General features: G+C 41.7%; 1 protein-coding gene across 1 annotated transcript in view; it reads right to left on the bottom strand.

Moving 5' to 3' along the window:
* Window positions 1-17,433, bottom strand: part of TRIM71 (tripartite motif containing 71) — a 58,939-nt gene that overhangs the window by 16,059 nt on the left and 25,447 nt on the right. Inside the window, exon 2 of the mRNA XM_021387986.1 lies at window positions 3,466-3,633. Coding sequence (XP_021243661.1) covers window positions 3,466-3,579 — 114 coding nt within the window. The 5' untranslated portion in view covers window positions 3,580-3,633. The remainder of the gene's footprint in view (window positions 1-3,465; window positions 3,634-17,433) is intronic.

A 17,433-nucleotide genomic window follows, 5' to 3' on the forward strand; every position in this document is an offset into this window, starting at 1 on the left:
GGAAAAAAATTTAAAAGAAGACAGCTAAGTGTGCACTTTCATAAGGTACAAACAAGCCAGCAGTACAGGCTGCTGGTATCAAAAGGGAACAGTTCTGTCTCACTCCACCTCATTAAGCTCAGCTTTCAGATCCTCACGTGAATCATTTCAAACCACCGAAAATGTGAGAAAAGTATCTGAGCAAAGAGGATAGCTTTCTAATGAGATAACTCTGCTCAGACAGAGGTCCTACAAGCAACAGAACTGGGTACTTCTGTTCCATTCCCTGTCACCATTGGTCCCTCCAAGACTGCAGTAAGCCAGCCTAGGGAGTCTACTCAGCCAAAGAAATCAATCCCACTGAGAGGTTGTCTCTTTAGCTGGATCAGTTCAGCACTCAGTTACACAGGTGCAAGTTCTTATGTTAGGGATAGGCTTAGAAACGCATGATTCAGGCCAAGACCAGAGCAGCACTGGTGAACAGAAGCTTTCCTTCACTGTAGAATCAAGAAGATTGATCAACAAGCCTCATGCTGCCAGGCTTACTACTTGTTTTAGAGGAGTCCAAATCCTTTGAGGAGTGAGGTTTGTACTTTTCAGCATCTTGAGTCACTGAAGCCTCATCTGGTCTGTCACTCCTGAAATGTATCTAAACATATGGCAATCGTCATAGCCTGAAAAACAATCTTTCTTCCAAAGCCACAGGAAGAGTTTAAATAAACATTTATTCCTAAAAGCCTTCGACTTTGGTTAACCAGATATTCTCCAGCCAGATGACTCATGGCTTGATTTCCTCTCTCCTGCAAGGCGCTTCAGAACCCACCTATTTCCCCTCATTCTCAGCTACTCCTCCTCATTCATCTTCAAGTTTTCATGTCAGAGGTATCACTTTCCTGGCCTATTAAGAAGGTTACTCATACAGAAGTATGAATCAGTCGCACTAAGTGTTCAAGCCTATGTTCCTCATATTGCAGCTTGTATTGGCATTTGGTTCTGTAGACGGCTTCCAAGTTTTAAGAAAAGCATTCAAGTCCTTTTTTTTTTTATTTTAGTCCAGTTTCCTCAGAGTTTGTCCCAAATGCACGCTGACGTGCTGTCTCCTCCCTGGGATAAACACATAGCTTTAGAGCCCTGCTGTCCCAACACAAGTTGTAAAAAAATTTCCTTGTGTAGCAGGCTCACTGCGCCAACCTTTGGCTCAAGTGCCTCTGTTTTAACTGCCGCATTTCTTCTAGTTGTTGCTGATGACACTGAGGCAGTAGCTGCCCTGAGCTGTAGTATTCTCCATTTCCACATATGCAAACACAGATTACTAACTCCTCAGCTTTATCACAGATCTGCTCGCTCACCAGCTCTTTTCTGTAGAGTGGGTTGGATTAAAAGGCCCTGATGAAAGTCAGCTCTTGAAAAGCCTCGTTCATTTTACGGATTTTTTCTCACTAACATCCCAGTTGCGCTTCCTCTTAACATGGGTGGGCGGTAGCTGGACCAGGGCAAAACTGGACGAACTAAACCCAACAGAGCTACTGGCTTAAGTTATATGAGCACTACCAGGCCACCCACCTTTTACCTGTGCATCATTAAGTAGTCAACTCACCACAAGAGCAGGAACCTCTAACAGAAAAACCAGAAGAGAACAGGGGAAAGAAAATAGAGCAAAGTAAACCCAGAAGCAAGCAGGCATGAAAGCGTGTATGCAGCACTAGTAGAGTGATACTCAACATTATTCTTTTGGTTTCTATTCCAAGAGACAGTCACTATTCAGATGATTTATCCATACCAGTTAAATGATTAAGAGCCCTAAAGGCCAAAAGCAGTAATTTAATTACTAACAGACAAGCCCTTGTCTAGGGCTGCCTAGAGAAATTGAAAACACTGCACTACTGAGGTTCTCTAGGCTAGAATAATCCCTTCATTCTTGCTCATTCTGGGGACATGTTAAATGTTTCTGTATGGATGCTGCTGAAGAGCGTTATAATTTAGAAGAAACCTTGGAAGCTAAGTTTTGCAGGGTTTGGCATTAACATGAGGTTTAAAAATAGCCATCCAGCTCTAAAACTTCAGTGTTTAATGTTCCAGCATATGTAACGACATCATAAGCCACAGGAAGGTATCTAAAACAGTTTAATATCAGTACCATCACAATGTTTTTTTCCTTCCACAGGTGCAAAGACTCCAGGAGAGGAAAATTAGCTGCTCCTATCCTACTGAATGAGCTCATCTAAAAAACCATTATAGCCCATCTGATTTATTCTCACTTATTAGAGTGGCGAAGTTGTCACATCACATAGAGGGATTCCAACTCCGAAACAGCCAGCCTCTGAGACACACAAACTCTACACTTTGAAACATGCCTAGAGTACTCAGGAATTCTGCAGCACTGCAGGAAAACAGCTAGCTGACATTGCTGTTGGTTGTGACCACTCCTTCAGAGGATGAGCTTTAACAGATTGAACGAGAAAATTTAAAAGACCCAACTCAAAATAGTCATCTATTAGAAACAAGCAATGATGAGGGGGACAGCTCTTTTCATGTACCACGTATTAAGAGAGAAAAGCACTTCCAATTGAGAAAGCTTACTTCTGCCACTGTTTTAACTAAAAAAAAAAATGAAGTCTTGTTGGTTAAATCTAACACAGAAGTGTTGAGTATCCAGTTCAAAGTTACAGCATTTGAGGCTGACAAAACTAGACAGTAGTAGTGCAGAGAGTAGCTTCATACTATGCCTTCCCTGTCCAAAGCTTCTTCATAAAATGAAAATTACTGCTAATATCATAATAGCTACTACTAGATACTAGTCAGCACAAGTTAACTAACTGCCAACATATCCTTGGAAGTTAATTTCCTAGGTAGATTTTCCTTCAACAGTTTGAACCATCGCTTTACTTTCCCTCCAGACCTCACTTAATATTTATATGTGCACTGTAAAGTAGCTGAGGTAAGAGGCAATAGGCAGCTGCAGCGTGCACCTGTGTAGGCAGAGTAATCCTTGTAAGGAGGTGACTCTGATCCCTTGCATAGGCAGATTAATTAGAAGTTCCACGCCAATCCAAACAGATAATTAGCATTTTACATGTGGTGGCAATGCTGAAGACACAACCCGACATACAGGTAGTTACAGTGTAGATGCTGTACAGACACAAAAGACACCTGAGAGTAGACATCTCAGCTGTAAAAATAGAAACATGCTTGGCACTGCTGTACAAGATCAGAACTTTGTTCAAAATGCTTCGTGCTCAAGTGCATTTGGACACAGCTTCATATATATTATGATTTACATGACAGGACTACGCTACAGGAATGCAAAATTCATAACAGCACTTTGTTTTCAGCTACACAGCCTCTTCTGACAGATCTGGGAGAACAGAAGGGGTGAGAAAGCTGACAGAAGCAGCAGAGAGCTTTTTGCCTGACACCCTGCCCTGTACCAGACAAGCTGTGAGGGACAGAAAAAAAATTTAAGTACTTGAGCTGGGAATATCTTACCTGAATAGCCTGTCGTCCTTGCTGAGCATCTGCCAGGAGCTGGATGGTAAGAGTTCTGGAGTCCTGGAGGGCATCTTGGAGGTAGATAAAGCTGTGACCCACATGTCGCCCCATGGTACATTCACGACATATGGGGACAGAGCAGGTATCACAGTAGAAATGCAGTACCTAGAAGAGAAAAAACTGTATCACCATCTGATGAAGAATTGAAGAGGGAAAAAGAAATGCAAGGATGGCCAACCTCCCCACCCCCCAAAAAAAAATTAACAGATAACAAAAAAAGGAGGTTGGTGGAGGCAGTACCAATGGGCAAGGACTTCACAATAGTTTCTCCTCAAAGGAAAAGAAAACCCTCCTTCTTAGTAAGCTTTGAATTGTACTCCAACAGTCGTTTGGAAGTGTCATTGTTTTCTCTGAAATACAATACTAGGAAGAATGTCCACATCAGCTCCTCTTAAGAACGGAAGCCATCTGCCAACACTTAGGGATTGGAGATGTCATCTATGGTAAATTTCAGATGAAGACTTTTCCTGCGTACACCAGACTACATTCTCTGAAGTAGGTCATTTAATAGTAACTGTGCTGAAGAACAGGAGCATCCCCATCCCCCAGGAATGGAAAACCATTATGCATGCTGAGAACCATCCTGTTTCCTCAAAACATGTAAACCCTCTATGCTTACTCAGAGCAGCAGAGTATTAGGCATAACTCCTCTCTGTCAACTCCCAACAGCAAAGCAAAAAAAAAACCCTCTGCGACGCCACAGTATTTCTACGCTGGTAATATCTGGAGATACTTGAGATGGAGAGCAAGACAAGACAGTAGCACGTCCATCAGAGTGTTTCGGTTTTACAGAGAACACTGGGTAACAACTAAAGCCCATTCTATTCACAAAGCACTTAAAAAGTATTTCCAACTCACAATGGGAGTCTTATACAAGACCTTAGCCTAGAAAGCTGGATCCATTCATCAGCCATAACTGTTCCCATTCCATCCAGTAGAGGGAAGTAGCACACAAAAATAGTATTTTCCAGAGAATTGTGCTTTCTTAGAAGAAAACAGATCAGCTGTTTTGTTTTCAAAGATGCAAGCGAAGGAGTACAAAACTGCTAAACAAGAAACTCCGCATTCAGTCTCACTCCTAGCAACATGCGCTATTTTTTTTAGAGCAGCTTTTGAAAAATCTAACTTACCACGGAAGAGCCGGGAAACCACCACAAAACCCTGTCTGCCACTGTGGAGTACAAATAATTTTTCCATCACCAGCTATTTAAATTCTACCTCAGAGAAAGAAGCAAGAGTAGAACAAAGGCTGGGCAAGTATTTGATATGCCTGTCTCCTCACAGCTGTCACCCAGCCACTCCCGATTCCAGCTAAACGTTTGTGATATGGCACACGGCATTCCCCATTTTCCTACTCCTGCAAGAGAACCGGGGAGAGGGAGGACAGGTGATTCCCTCAGATTTCCTGTGTTGCATGAAGTGCTATTTCAAGCTCTCCCGTAAGCGCAACAGCTGAAGTGGTGTATGGATTAATTTCTCAAAAGAACACGTGTGCTTGCACACGTTAAATTTTAGGAAAAGCCTTTTCCTTAAAGTTAAGTTTTGCTGTAGGGAAATTGGAACATGTTGTTTTGCATCTGTTCAAATTCTAACCCCTCAAGCATTTTCCTCAGATTCTCAGTCTTCTTCAAGGATGGAGAAATGCATTTTTCAATACACATCATCTCCGTCAACTAGAATGTTCCTCATCTTTATGCTGTGGTTGTCTAAATCTGTAGGCAATGTTCACTTGCTCGTGTAGTTCTGTAATTCTGTTCTTGAAATTACAGGGAATGCTGATTACATGTTGCTGAATGACTCTACACAAGCAACTGAGAAGTTGAGAGAAAATGAAAACCAAGGGAGAGTATCGAGTTAAGTCATATGAATCCGATATACTTTAAAAACGTACAGGAGGGATTTAGGGCCTCAGTCAAGCTGAGCAGCTGAAAGGAAAATGGTGACCATATGAACAGAAGTCTAGAAGCAAGTTAAATCTGCAGTTAGTGCTCCAAAGTAGTCAACACCAGAAGCAAAAGCTGAACGCAACAGATCTGTCCTGTTACCAGTACACGCCTACTGTGAGGTGACAGCATCCACTGGCAAGAGTCATCTGGTTCCCCGAGCCAAGGAGAAACTAAATTGAAGCTGTTCAGTTGCCTCTTGCCACGCAACAAAATGTGGTGGAAAATACCACTCCTCAATTTAGAATGGAGAGAGACAAGAGCCATAATTTCATTTTAGAAATGTACAGATTATGTAGGATGTGGGTAGCAAGTATTCCAGGCAAATGCTACAAAGATGTCAATAAAGTCTCCCACTCATTTCTTAGTAAATAGAAGGCTGTGAAAATCACCTAGATTTAAATTAGAGAGCAAAAGAGTTAACAGGCTTGGGCAAAGAGAAGGGGAATAAGCAAAGACGGACTGATCTCCATCATTACACTGCTATTTAAAAGTTATCTTAAATACACACACAAGAAAACACAAATGCATAGTATCACTACTGCACTCAGTAGGGAAGGGAGCTGGTCACCAAAAGTAAACTGGGAAGGAGAGTCAGCCAGCTTCTAGATGAACAGGGAACCACCTAGAAACTCCCTTCTGGGCATGCTGACTAATAAGAGAAAAGAAAAACAGGAGCACCCCCCAGGATGTACACTGGCTCTACCAAGCAGTGGGGCCCACATCAGGCCGCTCTCCCAGGGTTAGGACTGGGAAGTACCCAGCTGTGCAGGGGGTAGGGGAGATCTGTGCCAGTCAGACTGACAGAGATGGCAGCGCAGCATCCAGCTCCTCTGTGCTTCTATCCACAGCTGGCCATTTGTTATGTCCCAGCCTTTTCACATCCCAGTCCCTAGGTCATGGCCTCGAAGGTCAGGTACTGTTAGGTGAAGTTTCCATGCCTGCTACACAGAAAGGCAGAAGAAAAGCAACCACCAACCACCACCACACCGACTACAAAAAAACCAAGCAGCCCACTCCAAAAAAATCTCACACCAACAATACATTGATTTCTTATTTTCTTGAACCAGGACAACACAAGTCCGCTCTCTATTCGGACACGACGTGTTTGCAGTGCACCTAAAAGCTGGCAGGGCCTCCCCCTTCTGCTAATCTTAGCAACAAGGAAAGGCCACCCTGAATTTCAGTTGTGCCGTTAATACAGCAACATACTGCTCCTTCTATGCCCGTATCGCTGCCTTAAGAACAACAAGCCTAGTCTTGAGCCGTGGTGGGAGGGGGGGAGTGGAAGGAAAGAGCAAGGCTAAGTTCTCTGGAAAAGACAAGCTTATGGTACACAGCCTAACAAACTACTTTCAAGAGAAAAAGGGTCTTAAAACTGCCCCCTCCGCCTGAAGAGGGGGAGACAATGCTAAGTAAAAGGAAACACCAACTAATTTAGCTATTGTCCTGTTAATTTCACTGTTTTCCAGCAGCATGTTGAACAAAACCCCCAAACACCCTGTTTTTCCTCACACAAGTGTTCTGATAGGAAGGAAACAGAAATGAGAAGAAACCAGGAACAGATATATTTCAAAGAATTTTGCAAGGTTGAATCTTGTTTTTTTTTTTTTTTTCTTTTAGCAATATACAAATACAGAAAAAAAAAAGCCCTATTGTTTTAAGAGAAAAAAGAGAAAACTTTTCAACATTCAACCCTTTTCAATATTCTTTTTGGTAAAATGATTTCCAGTAAGAAAAGATTCCTTGAGTGTGTTTTTTAAATAACCGTTTTGTTACATTAAATAGTATCTTAGAGTTTCCATCAAAATCAAATGAAGAGATAAAAGTCAGAAGCGAGAGCAGAACAGTTTCAGAGATAGTTAAAAGTGATTTATTTTAAAATAAATCAGCTATGGGTTGATTATTTCCCAAACAGGAAATATTTCCTGAATTGGTGGCATACAATTTTAGACACAAAACAATAAAGGGAGCCTACTTCAATTTAAACAGAATCAGTGAACCATATTACAGGGCTATTCATCTTTTACAGCCACAGCAGCCCAAGAAATACAACAGCAAGGCCATAAATGTGATTGCTTCAGGAAAGGCTGTACAGTGCACCGTAAAAACATTTTACAACAGCAGGAATTCCTGGGTGTCGCTCTCCCCATTTTTTGGTCCATCTGCTTTCAAAGGGGGCAGGGGGATGGGCGGAGATGTTGTTAAACGTCCCCCGGGACTGCACAGCAATCAATCATCATCTGATGAATGGCCGCTGAAGTTAAACCCTGACCCCACTCCACAATTCCCACACCAGCGCTCCTCTCCTCGCTGACCAGCTTCCAGAGTCCTCCTCCCCCCCACCTTCCAGCCCTCACCAAAATTTCCCAAATACCAAGGGTAGACAAAAGCAATGGAATGTAGTAGGCACCATGACAGAAGAAAATACAGCAAAACCAGCAGTTGAGGGGGTTTATCCTTACCCTGCATTTCCCAGATCGCAAACACTTGATTCCTCTCACTTTAGAGCACATTTAAGAGCACGCATGCACATGGTTATCAATAAAGCACGTGGAATCTGTTCCAGCATTTTGCTTTGTGTCATGACGTTTCAGTGTCTTGACCAAATTTTATTGAAGCCTGCAGCGTTAAGCATTTGTACAAGGCAGCAACACGTAAGGCCACATTTTAAAATACAGATGAGGTCTGATGCCCTGAAAGCTGCCCTGTAACCTTAAACAACAACAAACTCTTACAAACTAACTGTAGCCTCTTGGTTTTTCCCTTTGGAAAGACCTCAGTCTGGCATTTGTGCATTAACTTATTTTGAGTTTATGACAGAAAAACCACACACACTATAGTCAGTCTGAAATTTTCCACTACTAAAGGTGTTTTATTATTTAATTCCCTTGTCAGCAACTCAAACACCGGAGGCTTTGTTAGGTAGTGTGTGAGGCTCAGGGCATTATGAATTTAGTACAAACTCATTTTCCAATAAACGTCAGCACTGGTTTTGTGGGTTTTTTTGTTGTTTTTTCAGAAGATCTAGGAAAAAAAGCTGCTTCCCTGCATCATTCAAGCAGCAATATATTTTAAACAGCATATAAATGCAATCACTCAGGACAACTATGTCAGAGTCTGATGCAGATAATTGTTGTGGAGTTTAAGCAGAAAAAGGTGTGGGATTTTTTGGTCGGTTTTTTGGTTTGGTTTTTTTTTGGTTGATTTTTTTTTTTAAATTGCTTTTACTCTGTAGGAACCTGGTCTTTAGTTCCCAATTTAACGGCAACCTGTGAGAACTAACCTGAGATTATTAACTTGTTTCACACCATGATCAGAGAAGCATTTCAGGTACCTTAACTCCTCCACTGACAACTCTTAAAATTTAAATACAACATACAAGTACTGAAGAGATGAGTAAGCTATGTGATACACATTTAATGTCTCCGTTCTATTTGGGACATTAATTTTCAGATATGCTTAAAAAACTTTTATGTGCAGCAGTTAATGAACAAATTAATAATTAATCAACAAATATTCACGTAGCTCTCCTGACCCAACACATAAGGAAGAAGTGAGAGTCTCTATCTAACCAGTACTGATCCCAGCATGAAACTTCAGCTCATGGCTGTGATTTCATCCTACAATTAAACAGACCTGGTGGCTGGCACCTCTGCAAGAGGAAGTCCTGTACCTTCTGTGTCCTTCTCCTCTACCTCCCTCCCATCTCAGTTAAGATAAATCTTTACAAACAGCAGGAAAAAAAAATAGAAAGCACTTTATTCAATCAGCTGACTCTGTGAAGAGAACAGCAGTAGGGCCAGCACAAGGGAAAGGGTGTAAGAATCCACAGCTGATGACACAGAGTGTGGCTAGAAGACTGTGTGGAGGAAAAGGATCTGGGGGTGCTGGTTGATGCTTGGCTGAACATGAGCCAGCAGTGTGCCCAGGTGGCCAAGAAGGCCAGCAGCATCCCAGCTTGTACCCAAAACTGCGCAGCCAGCAGGAGCAGGGAGGTGATTGTCCCTCTGTGCTCAGCACTGGTGAGGCCGCACCTCGAGTGCTGTGTTCAGTTTCAGGCCCCTCACTGCAAGAAGGACATTGATGCCCTGGAGCGTGTCCAGAGAATGGCAACAAAACTGTGAGGATCTGGAGCACAAGTCTTACGGGGAGCGGCTGAAGGAGCTGGGATTGTTCAGTCTGAAGAAGAGGAGGCTCAGGGGAGACCTGATCACTCTCAATAACTGCCTGAAAGGAGGCTGTGGCAAGGTGGAGGTCGGCCTCTTCTCCCAGGTAACAGTGATAGGACGAGACGGAATGGACTTGAGTTGCACCAGGGAAGGTCCAGGGTGGATGTTAGGAAGCATTTCTTCTCAGAAAGAGTGTTCAGAAACTGTAATGGGCTTCCCAGGGAGGTGGTTGAGTTCCCATCTCTGGAGGCGTTCAAGAAATGTTGAGATGTTGTACTAAGGGACACCATTCAGAGGGCAAGACTGGTGGTAGGTAGACAGATGGACTAGATGATCTTTGAGGTCTTTTCCAACCATGGTGATTCTATGATTATTATCTGATTTATTTAAGATATCAGCTGAGCTATAGTGCTGAGCCACATAGTTCGGTTCCATATTTAAAAAGCCTCATGGCTGGAAATCTGCATCTTAAATCTGGTTACGTAGTGTTCATATCAAGTTCTAACTGAGGGGACACTATCAACTATCAAGAATTAAAACTGTTGAAACAGGCTTTTAAAACAGATGGCCACGCTGCTGCCACAATTCATGAGTTTTTGCCTTCTCCAGTCCTGTTGTGCGATCGTGAAGCCACACATTTTAGAGACCGTGGCAATACTGGTCAGTCAGATCACCTCGATTAAAAAGCAAAAACTTTTTGGAAGATGTGTAGTTCCATTAAACAAAGTCAGAAAATCCACTGAGCATTAGGTGGTAATGGAGCAAAGACCACCTAGGTCCTTTTAGTGGAGGAAAGCAGTATTTGCAAATTCTGTGACAAACAAGATCCACTTTGAAGGCCACATTCTCAGTAATGGTGCAACAGTCTGCAAACTGTGGCTAAGAGACAGGAAGTCACATCACTGGCAGAGCTAGTTTGAAGATTTGCTAGCATTAGTGTACTACAAAATTGAATGTCTTGGATTGCAGTCTTAAAACTAGAGCTCCATTTGGTGACTGTTGCTGCTGCTTAGGACAAACCACTAGAGCCCTGAAACTGCAGCATGCAGAGTATCCCAACAGCACCTTCACCAGCTGCAATACACTGTTCATCGGCTCCAAATATACAGAAATCACTATACCGCTTACCTGGAATTTCAACGTTAACAACTCATCGGCTAGCTTTCTTACGGCTTTTGGGTGCAAGTTAACTGGGCCCATTGATCCATTGTACTGCTTCAGGTTATTGATAGACTGGCTATCGATAGAACATTTCATATCCACTTTATAAACCGATTTCTCATTTTTATTTCAAAAGAAGTAAGACTTAATATTCTTCTAATATTAATACTGAAGGGGTATAACTTTCACAGTGGACTACCTGTAAGTCTAAATTTCAGGATTTTCTTCCTTAAAAATTATTTGGGCTAAGGAAGTCCCTCTTTCTTTTGTCTTAAACAGTCAAAGCATCTGCTTCAGCACAAAGGCAAGTAAAAGAGCCAGTCTATGGGCAGATGCAATAGTATCAGTGGCTAGTAGATTATGCAGCCAGTGATAAGTCAGGTCTTTTAGAGCTTTCAATAGGGGAGACCAGCCTGTGCTTCAGCATGCAACTCATTAGCTGTTTAAATGCAGCTTGTATGCCAAATCTGCATGACACGAGTAGCAGCAGGGTGGTCTTGGCAAAGGGGACAGTGGGCGGATCTAAATATTCAACAGTTCAAGAAAGCAAGTTAATAGCCCGCTGTGGAAGCAGATACTGGAGTGGGTCAGGACCCAGTTCCTCTTTCAAGCCAAGTTTCGTCCAAGCCACTATCATAAGTCCGCGCAAGTCATTCACTGAGCTTCCCTGACTCTTCAGCTCTCTAAAACACTTGGGTGTCTTCTCAGACAAAGCTTGCCCAGTGATTCTGTAAAGGATTGACAATTACTGCTCTTCTATCACATATGAAGTTTTTATGTCTGTTTGTTTTAGAGAAAATCAACAGATTTAAATATCCCAACCAACTCCTTTAATGCACTTTTTCCTTTCACGCACAGCTTAACATTAGAGCTTTTCAAATTATCTTCCAAGAAGAATTAGAAATATATGTCAAGATATGCTTGAAGTACACTTCCTCACCTGCAACTAACATCACATACAGGCCTCACCTCAACAGCTGTACTCCTCAACTTCATCTTGTCTCTACAGCCTTGCAGAGAACACTACCTCCATTCTGGCCCTCGGAAACTGTTGACCTTCATATGCAAGTCTGACAGCAAGGCTGTTATTATACGCCTTGCAAACAAATAGCTACAAAACTTTGATTTGATGGGCGTGGGAGGAGGAGAATGGTAAGAAAAGCCACTCCAAAGTTCCCAGCTTTCCTTCAAGGGCTAGCTAACCCTCATGTAGAAGACAAGCCAGTTGTGGAACACATCTTAAGCTGATGGACTGCGCAGCCTGCCAGAGCAGTTTCCTGATCCCAGCACAAGCAGGTCTTTTGTAGGTTTGATTTTCTTATAGAGCAAGCCTGTAGTCAAACCACTGCTCCCTGAGAAATTTCTTTGGCGAACTAAGTCCTATTTATGCAACAGATTCCTATTAATATTTTTAGTGGGCTTCACTGGGAGGGCAGAGAACCTACCAGGCTAGACATCTTAAATTCATAATGCTTAATTGTTAGGGAGGAAAAACCTGACCGAGGAGAAAGAACACATTTATCCAGAGAAACTCTAGCTTTCCAGTTTATGTGTATGTATACACACATACTACAGGTCCCACACCAGTGTTACTGTGCAGGGTTCATTTTTAAACAAGCAGTACTAGGTACCTTGGTTCAGAAAAATGTTTAGAGCACAAATTTCTGCTTACCCTTTGATATTGTAATGCTGCAGCTGAAGCATCTAATACTTGTTGCAAGAGAGAATATTGAAGTGCATATTTGAGAAACCCAACTGCTTCAACGTTACATGAATTTAACCTGTAAGTCAAATCACAGCAGCTAAATACTAGAAAACTAAGCAACCATGAACGCCCATCTGCAGCTCAATTTTCAGACTAATTGGTTGGATGGTCACAGCCAGAGGGTTGTGGTCAATGGCTCTACATCCAGATGGAGACTGGTCACAAGTGTTGTCTCCTGTACATCCATCTTGGGATTGGTGCTTTTCAACATCTTCATGAATGAAGACATAGACAGTGAGGTCAAGTGTACCCTCAGCGATTTGCTGATGACACCAATCTGAGTGGTGCAACTGACACAATAGAAGGAAGGCCATCCAGAGGGACCTGGGAGAGGCTTGAAAAGTGGGCCCATGTGAACCTAGTGAGGTTCATCAGGGCCAAGCACAAGGTATTGTATTTGGGTCAGGGCAATCCCAGACACACGTACAGACTGGGAGAAGAACTCACTGAGAGCAGCCCTGCCAAGGACTTGGGAGTCCTGCTGATGAAAAGGTGGAAATGAACCAGCAGTGGGCAGTTCCAGCCCAGAAGGCCAACAGTATCCTGGGTGGCAACAAAAGAGAGGTGGCAAACAGTGTGAAGGAGAGGACTGTCCCCCTCTGCTCTGCCCCTGTGAGGCCCATCTGGAGTACTGTGTCCAGGCCTGGGGCCCCCAGCACTGAAAGGCATGAAGCTGTCAGTACAGGTCCAGAGGAGGGCTACAAAGATTATCAGAGGGCTGAAGCATCTCTATCATGAAGAAAGGCTGAGGGAGCTGGGCTTGCTCAGTCTGGAGAAGAGAAGTACTTAAAGGGAGATTATAAACAGGAGGGGTTGGATGGGGCCCTAGGCAGCCTGATCTAGCTAGTAGGTTCAACCCTACCCATGGCAAGGGAAGCTGGAACTAGGTGGTCTTTAAGTTCCCTTCCAAACTAAGCCATTCTATGATTCTCTGATTTATTATACAGTTGTTCCCTCCTTGCTTATGTGACAGTAACAAACATAAGAACCCAGAGTCACAACTAGTATAGAATATTGATCAAAAGTAACAAATTTCAGAGATAAAAGACATTTATATATGTGAATGATATTGGTTTAGAAGAAAAAATCTAAGTATGGGATGGTTCAACACTTTTACTTTATGTTTGAAACTAAACGCTGTTTGAGGGAGATGCCTCTCTTCAGATTTGTTTAAAATAATTTTAATAACATTATTTAACCTCTACAGAATTAAAAAAGCATCTCCTTGTACCTTTTTTAAAAAGAAGATTTGTGTTAAGATAGAGAAGAAAAGTATATCAAGTTTTAGCCTAACTAAACTCAAAGCCCATTTAATAAAGAGGACTGCTAATGTACATTTAGCAGAATAAAGCAATTTGGCTAACATCATCACTACTAGACTGGTAATATTAGTTTAAGAAAAAGCCTTGTAGGCAGTCTCAGTTCACACACTCATCTAAGACTCCGTCCCTTCTCCATTTTCCACTGTCAACTCCCCAACAGATTTACTTAGTGTTATGCAAGCTAATATCACTACAGAGATTACAATTACTGGCTGCTTGCAATGATGCCTTGTGGTAAGACTTAAACACTCTTGCATATACAAGCCAAAAAACACCTCCATCGGTTTAAGTTTAGAAATAGAACTCTAATGTGACCCTACGACAGTTTAAACTACACTCAGTAAGAACAAAGAACAGCAATACCAATTTATGCTTTAGGGCATAAGCTGATCGCCTGGGATATTAGGGAGGAATTCCTCCTGACTATCACATTCTCAGTGAGAAATGGCCTGGTTGGCCAAGTGTGCACACGTTCTGAGATGGACACAGGAAAGTGTCATCCTTCTCCCCTCAGCATTAGGCACCGTCTGCTACTGCAGGCTGGATTGTCTGATGGAGAACAACAATTTGGCTGTTCCTCCCGCTTCTGCCTTTCAGCTCTTCTGTCTTCAGAGAAAAGCTGTAACAAGAACTGTCTTGGTACTGAACACCCACAGCAGGAGCTGTTAATCTTTTTTTCTTTAATTGTGAAACAATCCGTGCCTATTAAACAAGTCCAGTTACCACCAAGTGCCATATGCACATCAAACTCAGGTCAAAGCAAATATGAACAACTGCGGCCTTTTATTAGAAAATACAGGCAAGACTTGTCTGGGAAAACTGACATATAAATCCATTCCAAGTGTTTTATACTGCAGTGTTTTCAGTTACTGATTATGTGGAACAGGTTTTTTTGGAAGCACAAAGGCGGCACTGAATTGCCCCACTCTTCTGTTCTTTACCTTCTTTGCTCCTCTTGCGCTGTCCCAATCACTCCTTTATAACTATACAGCCACATAAGAAGTCTTGCATATGATCTTTGAAGAAACCTGCTTTTCTTTGCTGAAACCCCAAATGGCTAACATAAACATTGAGAAAAAAACCTCAAAAAACATTTCATCTCCCTCTGTACCATCATCCTCTCAAATGCTTGCACACCAAAAATACACCAAGTGTAAAAAATTTACTAGCTTAAAGTACACATGTTTCAGAGCAGGAAGAAAAATTACAACATGTTGAGGTTTTGCTTGGGATTCCTCATAAATGAGGAAACTTAATTAAGCAAAACCAAATTTGGACTGCATTAAAAGAAGAAAAAAAAAAGTGATTAAGTCCCAGAGCCAGGCAGTAGCTTCCAACAACATATTATACGCATATCATATCAGGGTTCCTCAGCTAATACCACCTAATTGTACCATCCATGTCAAAATAATCATTATCTGCTCTCGGCATACAACTTGGTGTATATGTCTGAGTATCTCATTCGGAGAAATGACGAAGATGAGGATCAAAGCTTCACTGCTTGCGGTAGAATGCCAAAACCAAGTTTACCAGATTAATATCCTTTCTACAATTTTGCTTAATTTTAAAGAGGATTATACAGTCATGTCTTATGAAAGACTCTTCATGAAAGTGTTACCCTCTGGGTGCTAGTGCACTGTTACTTCCAAATGAACTCTACTATCTGATGTTTGTTTTGGAAGACCTAGCTGTCTTAACAGCCACAGGGCATTTCAATAATCATATAACAAACATTACCACAGGTTACTCTTTAATCCCTTGTGAGTGAATGAGTAAGTTCTTGTCCATGTATCATATTATGACACAGCTCTGCAGTTGCTGCCAAAAAGGCACTGTAAATCATAAAAGAAAAACAGATCTAAGAATAAGGAGATCTGTTCCTAGAAGGCAGATGTGTTTACTCAGAATAACTTTATCTCCATCATTAAAGAACAGTAGGAACAGATAAACCTTTGTTTACAAGCTGTGAACACAGAATGAGACATGTATATTTCTTTCTGAAGATTTAAGGCAAGTCTTAATAGAGAATTCAAGTATGTCTTTATACGCCGCTGGCCGTCTCTCCAGTGACACAGCACAAGCATGTCCTCAGAAGTTTCAGTACTACACATTAATCACTTCTCTGCCCCACTCTTCTTTCCAAACTGATGAAATACAGGAACAAACAAGTTCAAACCCTATGGCTTCCCTTCCCCCTCCTCAAGTTTCTGTGTTTGTGTTTGTTTGTTTGTTTTTTAAAGCCAAGTGATAGCACCACAACAGGAGAATAGAAAGTACTGCATTTTTTTTTCTTTTGTCAATTTTTAAGTGTCCTACTATAATAAGCTCCTCATGGAGAGATTTCAGAAAGCTCTCCTTTTGAACCTGGGAGAAATGGAAAGAGATAAGCATTCAAGGACAATTATCAACTGAAGGAGAGCAGAATATTCCTTCAAACTGCAGAGCAGATTTGAACTAAAGAACTTATAGACAATGAACAACTAATTGCGCTTTGTCATTGTGTCATAGATGCCATTACAGAGAAGTAGGTTCTGTTTGAGGAGACAACCCTCCATCCCAGTCAAGGTTTAAGTTACGATTCACACTATTTTTAACCCATTCCATGGGGTTCCCATAGGTCAAGCATGTAGTGTATATATTCACACTGCCAAATGATTTGTTATAAAGCATTATATTTTTGGCCTAGCCAAACTAAAACAGGTTTTGTGCCACCCTTGCACGGTTCAGCAATATGCATCACAGGCCCTTTTAAGCATTTGAAAGCATTTATGTATATTGCTGAACCGTGCAAGGGTGGCACAAAACCTGTTTTAGTTTGTTAGGCCCTTTTAAGCATCTGAAAGCATTTGGTGTTTCTAAAATAATTAAAAACCTTAAGTGAAAATATCAGGCCTTCTCAATAGCATCAGCTGTTTCTTGTAACACTTTTTAGCTTTAAACTACTTCTATACTGTGCAGACACATTAACCTTATCTAAACTTCCACTGCATCCTTGTTTGAGCTTTAATTCAGGGTAAAAGCAAATACAGGTTTGTTCAATAGTCAACAGCAAAGATGGAAGACAAGCCATAGAGGCAGAACTAGGCGGGAATGTCTGATGGGACACACCTTAACAAAGACAGTGGGGAGAAAGGAAAGCTAAGACAATCACACCTTGCTCCAGTCCAGGAAAACAGATGTACTAATCTTAACTACAAAAAAGCAATTTTGTGATGGAAGTGGTACTGCCTTTTTATGGAACACACTCCTAAAGAAGTCTTTTCTACAGAGCAAAGATGCATGAAATGCACCCACATTAAAAATACAGTATTTCTGGCAAGCACCAGCAGATGCTTGCATTTTGGGTAAGTCATTTCACCAAAACGCTGCATTTACATAAAGCGTGGTTTTGCCCAGGTAGGCAGTGCAGGAGAATTCTTTTTGATTTTTTTTTTAAATACAATCACAGCACAATCAGCAGGAAGTCTTTATGAATACTCTCATGTACACATGCTGTGCTCTAGAGCCAGGCATAACTGGTACTCTTACCAAAGTTTTGACAA

The sequence above is a fragment of the Numida meleagris genome, chromosome 2, assembly GCF_002078875.1.
Source record: "Numida meleagris isolate 19003 breed g44 Domestic line chromosome 2, NumMel1.0, whole genome shotgun sequence".
NCBI classification, from domain to species: Eukaryota; Metazoa; Chordata; class Aves; order Galliformes; family Numididae; genus Numida; species Numida meleagris.